This window comes from Giraffa tippelskirchi, chromosome 10 (assembly GCF_054371585.1).
Source record: "Giraffa tippelskirchi isolate mGirTip1 chromosome 10, T2T-mGirTip1v1.2.pri, whole genome shotgun sequence".
In the NCBI taxonomy this organism is placed as follows: domain Eukaryota; kingdom Metazoa; phylum Chordata; class Mammalia; order Artiodactyla; family Giraffidae; genus Giraffa; species Giraffa tippelskirchi.
The window spans coordinates 93,101,959-93,120,557 of record NC_137284.1 but is presented as its reverse complement, the minus strand read 5'-3'; the positions used below and the strand labels follow the sequence as shown (position 1 = coordinate 93,120,557).

At 44.1% G+C, this 18,599-nt stretch overlaps 1 protein-coding gene across 1 annotated transcript; it reads left to right on the top strand.

The window, feature by feature from the left end:
• Window positions 1-208: 208 nt before the first annotated feature.
• Window positions 209-811, top strand: LOC145524153 (GTP-binding nuclear protein Ran-like). Its single transcript, XM_081535908.1, has one exon. It carries the CDS (start codon window positions 209-211, stop codon window positions 809-811), a length of 603 nt encoding a protein of 200 aa, XP_081392034.1.
• The last annotated feature ends 17,788 nt before the right edge of the window (window positions 812-18,599 follow it).

Below are 18,599 nucleotides of genomic sequence, written 5' to 3'. Positions count from 1 at the left end.
TCACACTCAGTTCCTCCTGCCCTCTAAAAGTTCAAGGTTAAAGAGAGTTCAATATTATTAGGAGACCCGTGATTTATTTATCTATTAACAGATCAAAGGGGAAAAATCAAATAGTCTTCTTTATAGATCTTGAGAAAAAATTTGATTTAAAAATCCATTTTGGTCTCAGTCAGATGGGCACAGAGACACTTCTGGAAGTAACATTGCAATGGCTGCCCAAGGAGAACCCCAAGTTCAGTTCAAACTTGTACTGGTTGGTGATGGTGGTACTGGAAAAACTACATTTGTGAAATGTCATCTGACTGGTGAATTTGAGAAGAACTATGTAGCTACCTTGAATGTTGAGGTCCATCCTCTTGTGTTCCATACTAACAGAGGACTGATTAAGTTCAATGTATGGTATACAGCTGGTCAGGAGAAATTTGGTGGACTGAGAGATGGCTATTATATACAAGCTCAGTGTGCCATTATAATGTTTGATGTAACATCAAGAGTTACTTACAAGAATGTGCCTAACTGGCATAGAGATCTGGTACGAGTGTGTGAGAACATCCTGATTGTGTTGTGTGGCAACAAAGTGGATATTAAGGACAGAAAGGTTAAGGCAAAGTCAATTGTCTTCCACCAAAAGAAGAATCTTCAGTACTATGACATTTCTGCCAAAAGTAGCTACAACTTTGAAAAGCCCTTCCTTTGGCTTGCTAGAAAACTGATTGGAGACCCTAACCTGGCGTTTGTCACCATGCCTGCTCTTGCCCCGCCAGAGGTGGTCATGAACCCAGCCTTGGCAGCAGAGTATGCGCCGATTTAGAGGTTGCTCAGACAACTTCTCTCCCGGATGGAGATGATGACCTGTGAGAAAATGAAGCTGGGGCCCAGCATCAGAAGTCTAGTTTTATAGGCAATTGTCCTGTGATGTCAGTGGTGCAGCATGTTTGCCACTTTATTATATAGCTAAGCAGAACATGTGCTTCATCTTTGGATGCTGAAGGAGATGGATGGGCTTTGGAGTGAATGTGGCAATTTAAAAAAAAATACCTTCATTTTTTGGACCTGCATATTTAGGTATTTTGGAACACAGTTATTTGAGTTTCAAATATAAAACTGCTATAGTCATATGACAATATTGAGAGGTGGAATCTTGTTTGTTACTGTCATTTACATGTTTAATGTAAAGTTGGTATTCTAGGAAGATGTACCATGTTTACATGCTGATAAGTACTCCCAAGCTTTAAAGATTATCAAAGATTAAAGATTTCATTGGATATATCATAGTTTTGATGATTTTTCTCCCCCCAAAGAATTTTTGTGGGTGGTGCAAGAATACCACAGGATGTTGCAGCATAAAAGTAGATCTTAGGTAAGGTTCTCAGTGATGTGAAACGACTGCCAAACTTTCAGTAGATTAACCACTTACATTGTATGGTTTCCACATATAAACATGAATTGGGTCTGTCTTGCCTGAGTTTGATCTCACTGACACTATAGTGTAGCAATTAGAAATCAAGATGAGCTATTTTGCTCTTGTAAGTACTACTGTACTATAGTTCAGTTTACCAAAGTTCTTTAAAGAGATATCCAATTGTCCTTAAATGATTACTTTTCTACCTAAAAGCAGGGAAGGATCCCTTTTAAGTATATGGAAAAATGGACTATAAAGGGTAAAATTAGATATATTTTAATTTGTTAAAATATTGAATAAATATTAATAGATTCACTTACAAAAAAAAAAAATTCATTTTGGGATTTCTCTGGTGGTCCAGTGGTTAACACTCTGAGCTCCCAATGCAGGGGGCATGGGTTTGATCCCTGGTCAGGGAACTAAGATCCTATATGCCAAGTAGCTAAATTTAAGCAAATAGCCTAAATAACAATAAAAGCTATCTCCTTAACATATAAAACATTTCTATTTCGTACCAAAAGTTAACATGACGCTTTATGGAGAACAAGACAAGAGTAGACACTCGTATCATTATTTAATAACAGTCTGAAGGTATAGGGCCAGTAGACGAATAAGAGAAAGAAAAGAGATATAGGATAACAAGGAAGGAAAAGTATAAGCATTTATTATTTTCAAACCTGGAAAGTCCATGAAAATCAACAGAAACATCATTACAAATAAGATAATTCATTAACAGAATTCAATACATTATATAAAGATCAGTTAAAAGATAAAAGACAAAAGAAGATTTCATTTACAAATGCTAAAAAATAAAAGAAAAAGAACTAGAAATATAATCAAAATGTGCAAGATCCATATGAAGGAAATCTCAAAATACTCATGAGAAAATGAAGACTTGAACATGTTTCTAGAACCCTATTCTTGAACAGGAAAACTCAGTGTCATACATAATCAGTAACATTTACTAAGCATTTACTAGATAACAGACACTCCTCTAAGCGTTTTACTGTATAACTCATCAAAGATGTAAATTACCCCTAAATTAATCTGCAAATTTAATACGATTGAATTCCATACATTATGCATATACTACCTATTCAAAACTAAGATTTAATTTAAAAAGCTCAATTTCAATAATCCAAGCTGACAACATTGAAAAATCATCCAAGATTCTTGAACCTCTTGAATAAGAAAGAGAGAATGCCAGGAACACAAGGTGAATCTTTGCCTTCTATCAGAAATTTTCTTCTCAGGACTAAGACACTAGCCCCTCTGTACCTCAGTTTCCGCATAGGGTGACTTGGCAGCATCAGCTTGCCCTTAGAGAGCTCCAGAGTAAGGCCAGAATCTGCACAAAGACTAGCTGACATATACACAAAGCTCTGCAAGGAAAGTTCTTTCCCCAGCTTTAAGTCTTGAAAGGACTACACAGGCCAAGAGGGGAAGTGAAACAGTCTGTATGAACATCGACTAGATGGGGCTTTTGGGGTACCCTCTTCTCCGGATATCCCACCCCAACCTCACCAGGCTCCCTGATGCTGGCAGTCCCACACTTGAACAGGGCCCCCCACGGGCAGTTTCCTCCTTCGGGGACTTTATCACACAATGATATTGAGCAAACTGAGTGGGTCAAGTCAGGTGGTAAAACAGAGTTCCTACCTGATAGAGCACTCAGGAGAAGCAGGAAGAGGACGACCTCCTGCATCTTTGATAGTTCACTTCTGTGTACCCTTCTAGTGCATCTTCCAGGTCCTGAACCCCGCGTTATTATACCCGGGGTCTATTCTAGGTGCTGCTCACCTTCTGCTCCTGGCTTTGTTGCCACTCAAGAAATCAAGCAGAGGCTTTGGTGTCACTAAGGGAGACTCCAAACACCACAGGACTGTTTGTTGTCTGATTACCTGCTTCTGTGATGGCATGGTACCAAGAGGTCAGCCAACCAGCTGATGAGGTCAGCTCAGAGCCCATCTTGAAAGTCCACATTCAGGGTGCGTCTGCACAGAGAGCCCCAGAAGAGAAGTCAAAAGAGCAATGAAAGAGCAGAGACACTGAGGTGATATGAAGAGCTGAACACAGCGGTGTCATCCCTGACAGGCTCAGTTGTCCTGTCACCAGGCACAGAAACGGATAGGAAGTAAGAATTTTTCTGCTGTTCTGAATTGATGAGTTAGACTCAGATTTGGAGACTAAAGCATTCATTCTAAAGAGAGTAGCCAAGAGCTGGGGTCAGACCCCTCCTCAAGACAGATTCCATCCACGCCCCACCAACTCCCCCTCCCACCCCGGCAGCCCTCAAAGACGTCTGTGGAGGAAGATTTTGGTGGAAGCTTGAATGCACAGGGAAGTGATGTGGCCTGTCCCTGGGGCTGCATTGCCCTGTGCCATGCTTCCATGCCCTGTACAGCTCTGTGTGAGGCTACAAGCCCTGGTGAGTGAGACACAGCTGGAGTCCAGCACCCATTCAGACAAGGAGCAGTGGCTGTGCAGGGGGACGGTGGGGGTGGAGCAGCCTGTTACCTCAACGTGGTGCAGTAGGAAGACAGTGGACACAGTGGAAGGAAGCGGGACTTGGACCCTCTCTTCTGTTCCCTTCACTCAAGAAATGCCTGCTGGGGGAGGGGTGCCCACCCAGCAGCCCAAGGTTGGTGGCAAGAGACGGGTGGGGGCACCAGGAACATAAGCCACTGGGAGACCCTCAGGAGCTCTGAAAACTACATGTGCCCCTCCAGTGAACCAGCATCTGGATACACAAAGGTCAGCCCTGGCCAGTTAGTCTGTAAGAGCTCCAAAAACTGCCACAACAGATCGAGAGAGACAACGCGGAAGGCCAGCTAAGGAGCCATGCTTGTCCCCTTTCCTCTCCCTCCTCCCCAGGCAAAGAAACCAGATGACACCCCATACCCAGGTGCCAATGCTGCAGTAGGGGAGAGGCTGAAAACAAGATTTAAGTTGAGTTTGAGACGGAAGCTGTGAAAGCTATCAAGGATGATGACTAACTGAAAGTGAACAGAAAACAAGCTATTAAGGAACAAGAAAGGGAGATGTAACAGAGGCAGATGAAAAACGATGGCTAGAGGAAACAAAACCATTTCTGTTTATATACCCCTGGATTGAGACTTCTAGATAAACCAGTTACAGCCACTCCTAGGCACAAGGGAAGTAAGGCTCAGAGAGGATGTGTAACTTGCCCATTATGTCCAAATCTTCGTCAAGCCCTTTCTAGCTGCCTCAGTGCCACCTGCAGCTTCTTTTTCCAGTTTAGCTGCCACCACTGGGGCTTAGGGGCTTCCCTTGTAGCTCAGCTGGTAAAGAATCCATCTGCAATGCGGTTTGATCCCTGAGTTGGGAAGACCCCCTGGAGAAGAGAAAGGCTATCCACTCCAGTATTCTGGCCTAGAGAATTCCATGGACTATAAAGAGTCGGACACGACGACTGAGCAACTTTCCCTTTCACTGGGGCTTACTTAGGTCCTGGCCTCTGACTGGGATTGTCTCCATAGCATCCAATGCATCCTGTAGGAAACTGTCAGGTTATTTTCCCAAAAGTACAATTTTGACCCCTCATTTTTCCCTTGAGAAAAGTCGACTTTTCCTATATAAAGCAGGAAGTGAGATTCTGAATATAATGTCAGTCTGTAGGTAGGTTTCTGTCTAAAATAGTTAAATGGCAAGGAAAACATAGGTTTTGTTGTGTGAGCTTAGGCAAATTACCTACCCTTTCAGAATCTCAGTTCTGCTTCTACAAATCAGGAAGAATAATACCTGTGATGCAGTATTATTGCAAATAGTCCATGAGCTAATGAGGTGAAAGAAACTAGCCCATAGCATGTGTTTGAGCAATACTGTATTTTTCCTAATAGGGCTGTAGTAAAAGCTGCAACATAGTAGGTAGTCAATAAACATGGGCTGAAAAAATGATGAATAAATAGTTGCCAAGTTACCAATTCTCACTCTCAGTTTTTCCTGTCATATTAGTTACTGTAAATAATCCATTTCATTAGGCATAATTAAAGCTGAAGTGATGCCTCAGATTAAGTTATGGAAGACGTCAGAATAATTAAGGCTTTGAATGAAAGAAACTCACATCTGTTTAATTTTCAGCCTAACTGCACAGCGTTCTTCATGTTGCCTTGTTTTCACCAGGAATAGGGGAATCTCCCGTTCCCTCCCCTCCCTGGTCCCGGGATCATAAGGGTCAGGTTTTGGAATTTGCTATGGGTTTTTTTTCCTCCTGTAATGACAGCATCTCTTTCTAGCCCCTAAGGCTGTTTCTGCCATTATCATGGTGTATTGTCCGTTTGTCGGCTCACATCTCCTTCTGAAATCGTGTAGTCCAGGCATCTAGGACCCAGCTGGGCCAGAATCACACAGAGGCTGAACAGGACCCTGAGGCCCCCTGCTGTCTTGTTCTGACCTCTGAGATCCTAAGCCCTGGTTCCACCCAGGTCTCAGTCAGGTGAGATGAATTGGGTAGCTTGAGGGCAGGCATCTCTCTGGGGTCACATGGAAGACCTGGGGAGACTTCCACATCATATCTGGCCCAGTAATGGTTCAGACCCATAAAGTACCTGAAGGGACTTTCCTGGGATCCAGCTACTGCAAGTGTCTAATTTGCTAGCAAAGGCGTTGTGTTCTGAAGATTCGTCAAATTGGAACTTGGAACATACTTTCCTACAGATGGATGACTTGCCACCTACAAACCCTTACATTATCTGTAATGTACTTGATACACAAAATGCTATATACTTCAGTCGAGAAGTGGAAGCACTGCTGTGAATGTTCGAAAAGTCCAGCTCCTTCAGTAGGTCTGTGGGCAGGGAGGGGCTGGCCAGCAAGCGTGGCCACCTTTATGTCTGCGGGGAAGCTCTGTCCGTGGTTCCCATTCATCCAGTGCTGGAAAACTGGGGACTTCCAGGATCCAAACCCTGGGACAGGACCCCCAGGTCACACCATTCACGTGCCCCTGCCTCACAGGCTCCTCTTGGGCAGAGAGTCCTCAGGGCCCAGCACGCCCTCTCAGCAGCAGCGGCCATGCTGATAGCATGAAGCTGCTTGTAGGAATGGGAAACAGTCCTCAACAAGGGCTTCCCTGTGTAACTGCTGTATCAGCATGCACACAGCTCCAGCACCCCACTCCCAGGGTTCTCTCACACATCTGTCTCCCATCAGTCCTAGCATGCCTTTCCAGGCCAGAGAAGCTCTTAAACTTTATTGCATCCTGGTTGCTTCACATGTAACACTGAGCCAGATACATGGCTGGTGCTCAAAATATTGTGGACTTACTGAATTTACTTTCTACTCCCTTGCCCTGTGCCATTCTCTCCCCTACCCAGAACACCCATCCAGTGAGAGCCCCTCAGCTCTGGTGGGGAAGGAAATTAAATTGCACACCCTTCCCTACTTCTAGAACCTCAGGGTCACTCACTTCCAGAGGGCCATGAGGATCCCAGGAAGGGCCCCTCTGAAGCTGAGTCTCAGTAGGAAAGGAAAAATAATTTCCCTCTGCCCTCTGAATCCTCAGCTGAGACTCCAGTAATAAAAGACAGATTAGCAGGAGAAAAGCAAGCAGAAATTTTAATATGTATACTTCATGGAAACACGGGCCTCCCTTGGTGGCTCAGCAGTAAAGCACCTGCCTGCCAATGTAGGAGACATTGTAGGTTTAATCCCTGGGTTGGGAAGATCCCCTGGAGAAGGAAATGGCAACCCACTCCAATTCCATGGACAGAGGAGCCTGGTGGCTATAGTCCATAGGGTCGCAAAGAGTCGGACACAATGGAGCAACTAAACAACAATAACACGGATACACAAGAGATTGGCAGGGAAAAATGAGTGATTTCCAGGGTAGCTTAGTATTCAAGATTAAACACCATCTTAATAGGGAACTAGGAGGGGAGGTACATGATCTTAGGGGGAAGAAAATTATTTTTAGGAAAGATTTTTAGGGCCCTTAGAAGAATAGAGAGGAGGTGTGATGGTTTTTGACAGAGTTTGTCTGGATGTGGTGTCCACCTCTAGGCAAAACACCACATCTCTCTTCAATTTGCATTTCTCATCTCATGAGTGAGGTTGAGCATCTTTCCTCAATATTAAGGAATCAATACTGCTTCCTTTTCTGTAAATTTTCTGTTCATTTCTATTTTTCTACTGAATTTTTGATACATCTTTTGCTGGCTTGCAGGAAGTCTTGCTGTGTTAAGGAAATTGACAGTTTGTCTGTAATAGGCATTGCACATATTTCCCCAGTTTACCATTTGATTTTTGACTTTGTTTATAGGAATTTAGGCCATGTAAAAAATTTTTATTTTTACATAGTCAAATTTATCACTTGTGTTCCATGGCTAAGTAGCGCACAAAATCTCTCTGAGATAATTTTTTAAATTTCATCTTTTCTTCTAGTACTTTGCTATGGTCTGGATGTTTGTGTCTCCCTAAAGTTCATATGCTGATATCCTGATGCTCAATGTGATGATATTAGGAGGTGGTGCCTTTGGGAGGTGATTCACTCATGAGGATGGAGCTCCCATGGAAGGCATTAGTGGCCTTATCAATGAGACCCCACAGTGGCCCCAGAGGGCTAGCTCCCCCTTCCACCAAGTGAAGATACACTGGAAAGAAGGTCATCACCTGACCATGCTGGCACCCTGATCTCAGACTTTCAGCCTCCAGAACTGTGAGAAATACATTTTTGTTGTTTATAAGCCACCCGGTTTGTGGTGTTTTGTTATAGCAGCCTGCATGGACTGAAGCATACATTTATCATTTTATTTTCCACTGGAGGCCTCTGATCTATTTGGAGTCATCCCTTCAGGTGTGAGGTGGGATCCAGTGGGAACTTCTCTGTCCAGCAGCTGTCTCAGAGTTCTCTTTAACCATCTGAGCCAGGCCCCTCCTGGTTGGCTCCACAATTTGAGGACAATGGAATACTTTTTTCCTTCCTCTCCAAAGGGTGGTTATGCTTGGGACAGAATTATTAAGTCAAGAAAATGCCTTGGGGAGCTCTGATCCAGAAGGTCATAGTCAGGAAGAAAGAGCAGCTTCTGCCAAGAGCTGCCAAATGCACATATGCAGGACTCTACATGTGTATGAAGGTGTTACCAGGAAATGAGAATTTCTGTCTAGAATTTTCATTTAAACTGATTTAGAAAATTTAATCTAGCTATTTTCAGATACACCCAGTCAATTTCACTGCCTTCCTAGCCAGTCTGGTTTTATAGATGAGTCACAATCAAGATTTTCTTCTCCTTCTTTCTCCTTATCCCTGAAGCTGACATCAACGTTTGGCTGCTTTCACATTTGTCAACATGGTGCTGAGGGCTTGGGAAGGGGGTGGTGGCTGGATGCCTACTTTTTGGTGCTCTGATGGCCTGCTGCTTCAGATGAACCCCATCCTTCCCAGTCTCCAAAACGACCTCCCAGATCTCCTGCGGTCCTGTCCATGGGCTGCATCCTTTGGACGGAAGTGGTGTCTCATTGTTCTGGTCTCAAGGCCCCGTGGGTCTGCTCTCCTCCGGATATTTTTTCTGTCTCACTCAGGAGTCTTGCGTATTTTCTGATGACCACCCACACCCCTTTAAGAATACAGGGAATTCAGGACAGCCTCTGGCCCTATATGTCATGCCGTCATTTCTACCCCACTGTTGATAACAGAACAGTGGAAGCAAGCTTACAATTGCCCTGCACTTCCTCCATCAAACAGAGCACAGCTCCCTTCCACTCTCAGATCTCCAAATTACAAGGATTTCCTTGCGTATCCTCAGCAGACACACCCACACCTGTGAGCTGGCTGATGTAGGGAGGATTGAAAGGATGCACGATTTCCATGCTGCATCTAACTTTTTTTAACTCTTCAACCCTCCTCTATTTGGGTTGAAGGCTTTATTTGTTGCCTTGGAAGTGGGGAGAATGTGGTTGGAGAGAAAGCAGGGAGAAATGGGTGCTGCTTGCTCATATCTTACTTCAGTTTTCTTCTGTCTATACCTGGATGGGCTTCCCAGGTGGTTCAGTGGGTAAAGAATCCCCCTGCAATGGAGGAGATGGAGACGCAGGAAACATGGGTTCAATCCTTGGGTCACAAAGATCCCCTGGAGGAGGGCATGGTCCTCCAGTGGGAGGGCATCCCACTCTAGTATTCTCGCCTGGAGAATCCCATGGGCAGAGGAGCCTGACAGGCTACAGTCCATAGGGTATCAAGGAGTCAAGCACAACTGAAGTGACTAAGCAGACACGCATGCCTACCTAGATAATGGATTCTAAAGCCAAGGAGTTGTGTCTTTGTTTTCTATTTCTGCACTGTTTGGATTATTGGAAACTAGGGCTGCCATGACAAAGTATCACAAACTAGGTGGCTTTAACAATAAGAATTTATCTCTCATCCCAGAGACTAGAAGTCTGAGGTCAAGATGTCAGCACAATTGGTTCCTTTTGAAGGCCCTGAGGAAGAATCTGTTCCATGTTTCTCTCCTGGCTCCTGGTGGTTTGTTGGCATCACCCTGATATCTGTCTTCATCTTTTTATAGCATTGTCTCTGTGTGCATGTCTGTCTCTGTATCCAAATTTTCCTTTTCATGAGAATGCCAGGGACTTCCCTGGTAGTCCAGAGGTTAAGAATCGACCTGGCAGTGCAGGGGACACGGGTCCCATCCCTGCTCGGGAAAATCCTCACACACAGTTCTCTAAAGAAACTTGACTAATACTAATACAGTACCAGGGATTAGAATTTCAGCACACCTTTTGGAGGAACACAGTTCAACCTGCAATAGAAACTATTCAGGGTACAAGTGAATGGTGTGTAGGACTGGGTTGAGGGGAGTATTGCATTAATATTATACATGTACTGTACTCCAGGTCTGCTGTCATTGCCAATGGCACTACCTTACAATCTCACCAGTGATGTGTGAGGGTTCCAATTTCTCCACATCCTCCATTTTCTTAATCTATAGGTTTTCCCTCTGCCTCTTTTTTCTCTTGTAAATCATTTTTTGTTTATTAAACTGGGTCATTTTTCTTATGGATATTCCCACAGTTTATATTCTAATGATTATACTCCCATGCATTGTTTAAAATGTTTATGTTTTTGCTGTATTTCGTGTTAACTATCCCATCCCAGGCAATGCACCCCCGACTCCACTCTGGCCTTGTATCCCCACAAGAACATCAAGCCCTTCCTGTCCCAGGGCCTTTGCACTCACTCTTTCCTCTGTCTGGAACATACATCTCCTCCACTGGCCCCGTGACTGACTCCTTGTCAACACGCAGGTCTCCAGTTAAATGTCCCTCTTCTAAGAGATCTTCCTTGACCATCCGCTCCTGATCATTCTCCCTCCAAGCCCCTTCATCTCGTTCATCCATGGGGCTGACCACAGTTTTCACTGTGTATTTCTTCATGAGGCTATTTATTCACAGCCAATCAGACTATGAGTGCCATGAAGCAGGGCCCACATCTGTTTTGTTCCTGACTGTAGACCAGTACGGGTCACAGCACCATTAACTTGTTAAACAAATGAATGAATCAACACAGGAATGTTGGACCTGAGCTCAAACAAGTGGCAGGATTCTGTGTTATCAATCCAATCCCTAGATCCCAGACAGAGGCTATTACAGAGAAGACAGTCATAAATGAACCACCCATTGTAAGCACAGGAATCAATTAAAGCCCTGTTTACATTTCTTTGTCAAACATAATCACCTAGTGTTTGAATTAAGGTCAGGCTCATTGTTTACAGCCTCGACTGGATGTCAAAAATTGATATGGATTCTACAAGCTTCAGTTGCTTGATTCCCAGGCGGAGGGCCTAGCCTTCCTTATCCAGATGTGAAGACCTAGGAGGTACTGGTCCCTCTCAGGTTTGCCCTGTAGCATCCAGAGAAGTTCTGCATCTTTTCCCATCACAAGATAGGTGGGGGCAGAGCAGGAAGCCCATGGACTTGGACTTAACCTGGAACCTGCTCCTCTATTTATATGCTTTGTGACTGAGCAGGTCACTTAAACCCCTGACTCTGCTTCCTCATTTGCAAGGTAAAAATAATGGTACTTTCTCCCTTGCAGAGCTCATTGTGAGAATCAAAGGGCGCATCTGTGTGAAGCATCAAATTCTGGGCACATTGCAGCTGCTCAGACACAGTATCATTGCATCCCACAGAGAGGCACTGAACGCTACATTGTTGCCAAGATTTTTAGGAAGATTTCTCCACTTACTGATGCTTTCCACTACACCACCATCATAAAGGAAGGAAGGAAGGCAGGAAGGAAGTTTTTCCTTCAGGTTAAAAATTACTACCCTTTACAAAATCACTATAAACAAGACCTTCATTGATAAATTTTACAGCTACTGTCGTTCATGTACTTTAAATCTTTTTTTGAAGTAGCAGGGTATACATTATCAAAAAATTATTAATGAGACTTGCAATGCACTTAAAAGTTGCAGTAACCAAATTGATAGTGATGGAAACAGAAACCTTATATCACAGCTATCTCTATAACAAAAGTGAGCATTCATACAGTGCCTTCTATGTGCTAGACAACACTTGGCATATTTACTATATATTAACTCATTTAGCGGAGAAGGCAATGGCACCCCACTCCAGTACTCTTGCCTGGAAAATCCCATGGATGGAGGAGCCTGGTAGGCTACAGTCCATGGGGTTGCTAAGAGTTGGACACGACTGAGCGACTTCACTTTCACTTTTCCCTTTCATGCACTGGAGAAGGAAATGGCAACCCACTCCAGTATTCTTGCCTGGAGAATCCCAGGGATGGCGGAGCCTGGTGGGCTGCCGTCCATGGGGTCGCACAGAGTCGGACACGACTGAAGCGACTTAGCAGCAGCAGCAGCAGCAGCAACTCATTTAGTCCCTACAACACCACTGTGGAACAGCTGTACTAATATTATCCTCCTTTTTACTTAATGAGGAAACCAAGGCACAGAGAAGTTCAGTAACGAGCCCAGTGTTACAAATCCAGGAAGTGATGGAGCCAGGATTCAAACCCAGGCAACTCTGTTCCAAAGTCTGGGTTCCCAGTCACTGTACTGGTAGCTTGCCTGTCTCCGATTATTGGACTACAAAGAACACCTACATACACAGATAACACACAAATAGAACAGTGCCCCTTGCTCCTAGCACTTCTCTGTTAATCCTATCCCTGTACTCATTGGAAAAAAAAAAAATAGCTGTGTGGGAGGGGTGTATGGGAAGAACCTACAGACCTGAGGATTATATCTGGTTTGGTTTGGTTCTTTCTTTTGTTCATTTGTTGTTTGCTGCTATAGCAAAAAGTCCTGCTGTCACTCACTGAACTGGTGGGGGCAGGAAGGGGCCCTATCGTGGGGAAGGAAAGGAAGGTGTTTCTGGGATCTGGGTGCTTATGACTCTCAGCTGGGGACAGGCGCTTCAGTATTTTCGGCTCAGGGTGTTTTCATCTCCCTAACAGGCACCAGCACCTGCTAGCGAAGCAGTCAGCTTGCCTGTGGGAAAAAAAAGGAAGGGATGAATGAATGCTCTGTGCTTTGTTTGGGGGAGAGAAGAAGAGCCCCAACCCTTGATCCCTAGGGCAAAGGCCTGAGAAGAGGGGCTGTGATACTGAGTGGGCCAGGACCAATGTCTCTGCAGCAAGAGCCCCCCTAAAGACAATGGGTAACCCGAGACCAACAGGGGTTCTTTCCCAGTGAAGAGCCCTGTGGCAAAGCTGGCCCGTGGAACCACCCACAAACCTAGACCGAGGCCTGGGGCAACAGCCTGAGAGCTCAGAGGCCCTGGCTTCTCGTGGGTGGAGATCTCCTGGACTTCATCGCAAGGGGCCCCATCACGTCTGGATCCCTTGACACTTACCAGTGCAGCTAGACTCTGGTAAAACTGAAAAGAAGAAAGGTTTTATTCAATGCCCTCAGTTTTGGATGTTTCTCCAACAGATTTCCAGGAGAGAATATTCCAGCAAACAATTATTCCTGGAAGTCAGTGAGTTCTCCAGCCATATGAACTTGAGAGGGGGGAGAGGGGGGATCGGGCAAATAAAAGTTTTTATTCAGCTTTTCTCTATTCCTACCCTAGCAAAGTGGTCTGAGAAGGAACAATAGCCTTTTCTCTTTAAGTGTTTCTGAGGTTTTGAATTTGGCAGGGTCCATCCTGCCTGAGATGTATGCACATTTTCTGCATTTCATCTTCATGGGGATAAAGACTCTGCCCCCATTAAGGGGATGTGAAGCAAGGGAAAAATATGTGGGGAATGAGGGAGCCCACCAAACCCAGGCAGGGGCTGCCCGGTCTCTGCCCTTGGCAGAAGTGTGTGGTCCACCAAGCTGGACCCAGGGCTCTCTTTGCGTCATTGCTTTGCCTGTTTAAGGATGACTGGCTGATTTGATTAGTTGACACACTAGTGTCCCTGGGAAATTCTAAGTGGTGCAAACAAGCATGAAAGGAAACACAGAACAAGCTGAGGTTTCTATGTACCCAGGCTAGAGGACAGCTCTGCTTTCATGCATCAGTTCCCGGGGTTGGTAATTAATGCTGAGGTCTTGTTAGAGCGGAGGCCAAGGCCAGAGTTTCCTTGGGGAATCTTCTATAGAATAGGGTTGGTTGTGAGCTACTTGACTCACAGCCTTTGACGATGTGTATCTGCGGGGGACGGACTGCACCATTCTAGCCATGGCAGCACCCCAAATAGAAAGTGGCCATCACTGAGGAAGAGTTGATTCAGAGCTCCTTGGGTTCTAACCAGGAAGGTGGTATTTGTGCCAGATGAGGTTTCAGAGAATGATAACCAGAAGACATTTCCTTCTGAGCCAGATTGAGGAAGACACATTATGTGTGTGTTTAAATACTGTAATTTGAATACACGGCCTTTGGCAGTAACTGTTGAATTGGGTTAATCGGTTACATATGGTGTGCATGTGTACCTGTGTGTGTGTGTGCAACTAGGGTGGACCTGCAAGAGACTCCCCATTTCTATCCTCTTCTTGGGGAATTTGTCCTCCCATAGGCCCTAGAAGGAGGAGTCAATCTGCCTTGTTTATACAGGTGACTGGACCACAGTGTTCAACCAACTCAGGGGACACTAGGTTGTTGTTGGGGCTTTGCCTGTCATATTTTCTCTTTTTTTATCCTCTCTCAAAACATTGACCTAAGAGACATAGAGATGGTCCAGTGACGATGGTTATGTCAAATCAAGGCGGGGGAATGCCAATGCCAATGAGTAGGTGGAAAGGCAGAGAGAAGCTGGAAACAGGAGCTGACACACAGAAGAGAGCCAGAGGCCCCAGGAGAGACGCAGGGACAGCTTGAGATGCCAGCACCCCAGCTCCACTCCAAGGGATCTAGAGAGTCTTCATTTCCAGCCTCAGTATCTGGAGGTTGTATGTCGAATCCTTATGTCCTGACAGTAACCCCTGTTAAACTCAACTAGTCTGAGTAGCTTCTGTTTCTTACAACTAAATAGTCCCTAAGACAATGTGATTGGGCAAGATGAGGGAATAGATGTCTAAGATCCCCAAAGATAAGCATATTGCAAAGAGAGTTGTCAGGATGTCTGTGATTTACTTTGAAATACTTCATTCAGCAAGTAGGGTCAGTCATATTGTGTGTGTGCTGGTTCGTTTAAGCTTTAAGCTTCTACTTTAAGGACCATCAGTTGCTCTAATGGAAAATTCCACTCCAGAATAATCAGCTAGGATTTTGTCAGAAAAGCCATATTCCAGAAGCCACTACCTCAAATGCTTCTGTGATTGTGTCTCACTGACTACTTATGGCTTTGTTCATTAGCATAGTGAATGTGAGGAATGGATTTTTATTGTTGAAATTAGTTCATTGTTAGTAAGATGAACATTAGAAGTGGACTCCTGTTGGTGAAATTAAAGATATTCAAGATGGGTGGATTGGCTAAAATATTATAGCTATGTACCATTCTTCCCTGTTTTGTGAGCAGCATGGCTCATGGCCACAGAGACATGTGGCCCAGGAAGGGCTCACTGCCTGGCTGCAGGTGGTACGGTCAGCAGACTCTGTCAGCCACCCACGCCCTCACTTGTGGAGAGCCTTCTCGCCCAAAGCCACTCTTCCTGGGGCAGCCCTGATCCAGTTACCGAGCCAGGTGGGGGATAAAACCCCAGCCATTCTGACCAAATGCAAGACAGCCCTGATGGGCAATAGTCAGTCCTGAGCTCAACACTGGTTGGCTGAGGCCTCATGGGATGTGCATTGTTGTTCAACTTTTCCCTCTGCCTAGTCTTCCTTTTTTTTGGAAAAATTATTTATTTTTTAAAATCTTTATTGGAGTACAGTTGTTTTACAATGCTGTATAAAGTGATATACAGTTTCTGCTGTATAGCAAAGTAAATCAGTTATCATATACATATATCCATTCTTTTTTAGTTTTTTTTCTTTTCCCATATAGGCCATTACAGAGTATTGAGTATAGTTCCCTGTGCTACACAGTATGTCCTTACTAGTTATTTATTTTATATATAGTAGCATATATATACACATCAATCCCAATGTTCCAATTTATCTACCCATTTCCCCCTCCTTTTTAAAAACTTTAACTTTTACTCAAATTCTTGTAACTGAAGCAGATTCGAACAGAGCAGTTATTAATAAGTAGATAATAATAATTATTAGGTTATAGTATATTAAGTCATTAGCATTGACTTAGTGCTAATAACCTTTTGGTATGTAGCTAATAAAGCTCCATCAATTTGGAAATAAATACCTAATTATATCATACTTTTGATAAATACTAAGAGAAAACAAGGATCAGTGAAGGTGGAATTGACATTCAATTATTTTTAACTTTTTTTAAGCAGAACTAGCTGGTCATATATATTAACTGGTTGCATTCATTTCTGATGATGGATCCTTCCCCTTCCTTTAATAGGGTTTGATCCCTAATAAACATTTGGCACCCTGAGCTCTGTCTCGGCCCCTGCTCCCAGAGAACCTAACTGGTGACAAATAGGGAAGAGGATACCACCCCTGTGGTAGGTGCTGGGGCTGCCAGAACAAAGCACCACAGACGGGGCAGCTTCAATGATGCATATTTACTGTCTCATGGTTCTGGAAGCTAGAAATCCAAAATCAAGATGTTGGCAAGTTTGGTTCCTTCTGAGGCCTGTGAGGAAGAGATCTATCTGTTCCAGGCCTCTCTCTGGCTTGTAGAAGGCTGTCTTCTCCCTGTGTCTCTTCACACTATCTTTCCTCAATGCATATTTGTGTCCGTGTCCAAAATTCTGAGACCTTACCAGGAACATTGTTAGCATTCATATTTCTAGCAACATTCTGTTTGTAATGATGTATGTATTTTCTAAGACAATAGGAACTTTCTCTACAGCTCTTCTCCTTGAGTTCTTAACCGGAATCTCTTTTAATGTCCATATTTCTATCGACAATCCCTTCAAGGCCATCTAGGCTTTTTGTATCATGCACTTCAAATCTGTCCAACCCCTACTTTTACCCAATTCCAAAGTCACTTCTGCATTTTTAGGTATTTGTTATCCCACTTCCTAGTACCAAAATCTCTATTAGTCAGGGCTCTCCAGAGAAACAGAGTTAATAGGAGATATAGTGGTAGTGTTAGTCTCTCAGTCGTGTCCGACTCTTTGCGACCCCACGGACTGTAGCCCACCCGGCTCCTCTGTCCATGGGATTCTCCAGGGAAGAATACTGGAGTGGATTGCCATTCCCTTGTCCAGAGGATCTTCCAGACCCAGGGGTCAAACCCAGGTCTCCTGCATTGCAGGCAGATTCTTTACCAATTGAGCTACAGGGAAGATCCTAATAGGAGATATATCTATACATATAGATAGATGTATCATAGAGATAGAGAAAGAGAGAGAGAGATTGAGATTTATTTTAAGGAATTAACTCACTTGACTGTGGAGAGTAGCAAGTCCAAAGCCCAGAGGACTGGTTGGCAGACTGGTAATTCAAGTAAGAATTATCATTGCAACTCGTGAGTTAATTGGTGAATCTGAGGGCTGGAAACTCAGGCAGAATCTCTGGAGTCAGAAGTTCTTCTTCAGTGGTGTGTCTCAGTCTTTGCTCTTAAGGCCTTCAACTGATTGGATGAGGCCCACCCCCATTGTGGAGGGTAATTGGCTTTATTCAAAGTTTACTAATATAAGTGTTAATCACATCTTAAAAAAAAAAAAAAATGCCTTCATAATAGCATCCAGACTGGTGTTTGACCAAGCAGCTGGGCACCATACCCAGCCAGGCTGATACATAAAATTAACCACCATAATGTATCCTTAGGGATGGTAACTGAGGCAACCCAGCTACTGGGCCTTGTGAAGAGGAGCTCTGGCTACCTGCTGCTGAGTCTCAGTGTGACAGAAGCCTGCCTCTGATGAGGTTCTGCCTCTGTCTCAAGTGACCTTCACACGCGAGGTGGCAGTAAGAGCTCCGAGGACAGAGGGCTGGGTCCCCACTGAGCTTACCAAACAGTTTGTGAAACTATTTGAACCTTTTAATAAAAATTGCTTAATAAATTTCTGTATGCGTGACCAAATTTGGTGTAAGATTTGCCTCCTTTCCCAACTGGGAGCTTAGTTGTAGGGTAAATAGTTTACTCTCATTTACATCAATCTTCTTTTAATAGTTATTGTCAACTAGTAAGACCCCAAGAGCTGTGCATCCTGACTAGTAAGACCCTAAGAGCTGTGCATCCTGACCCGACTGACTCAGACCAGTTCATAATAATGGAGACACGTGGTTTCCTTCTAGCTCAGGGACTCTCACATGACTCACCCCTCATTTCATTCAGTTCTGTCTGTTAAAATGTCAGTCCTTCCTAGCAGCCTTCCTTGATGAATCAAACTCCATCAGTCAGTGGAAACAAACACACACACTCTCACACATATCTGTCAGTACAAATCCTGCCTCGCTGTTCTTATTAGTGCTTATCAAACCTGAATTATATTTAGCAGTGTGTTTATTTGTTTTTCTTCTCCTCCAATATGTAAGCATCACTAGGGCAGATACCACACTCACTGCTATAAACCTAGAGCGTGGAACCACACGGGCATATGTTAGAAGTTAATCATTAGGTGTTGGTTAAACACATGAATGGACCTTTGGAAAAAAAAAATCTACCATTGGAAGGTGGCAGCCATGGAGTCCTGGGGGCTTTAAGGCACAAAATGAATAATTTAAAACAAGCGACTGGCTATCAGTCTTGTAACTCTGCCTCGCCACCCTATTCCCTTGT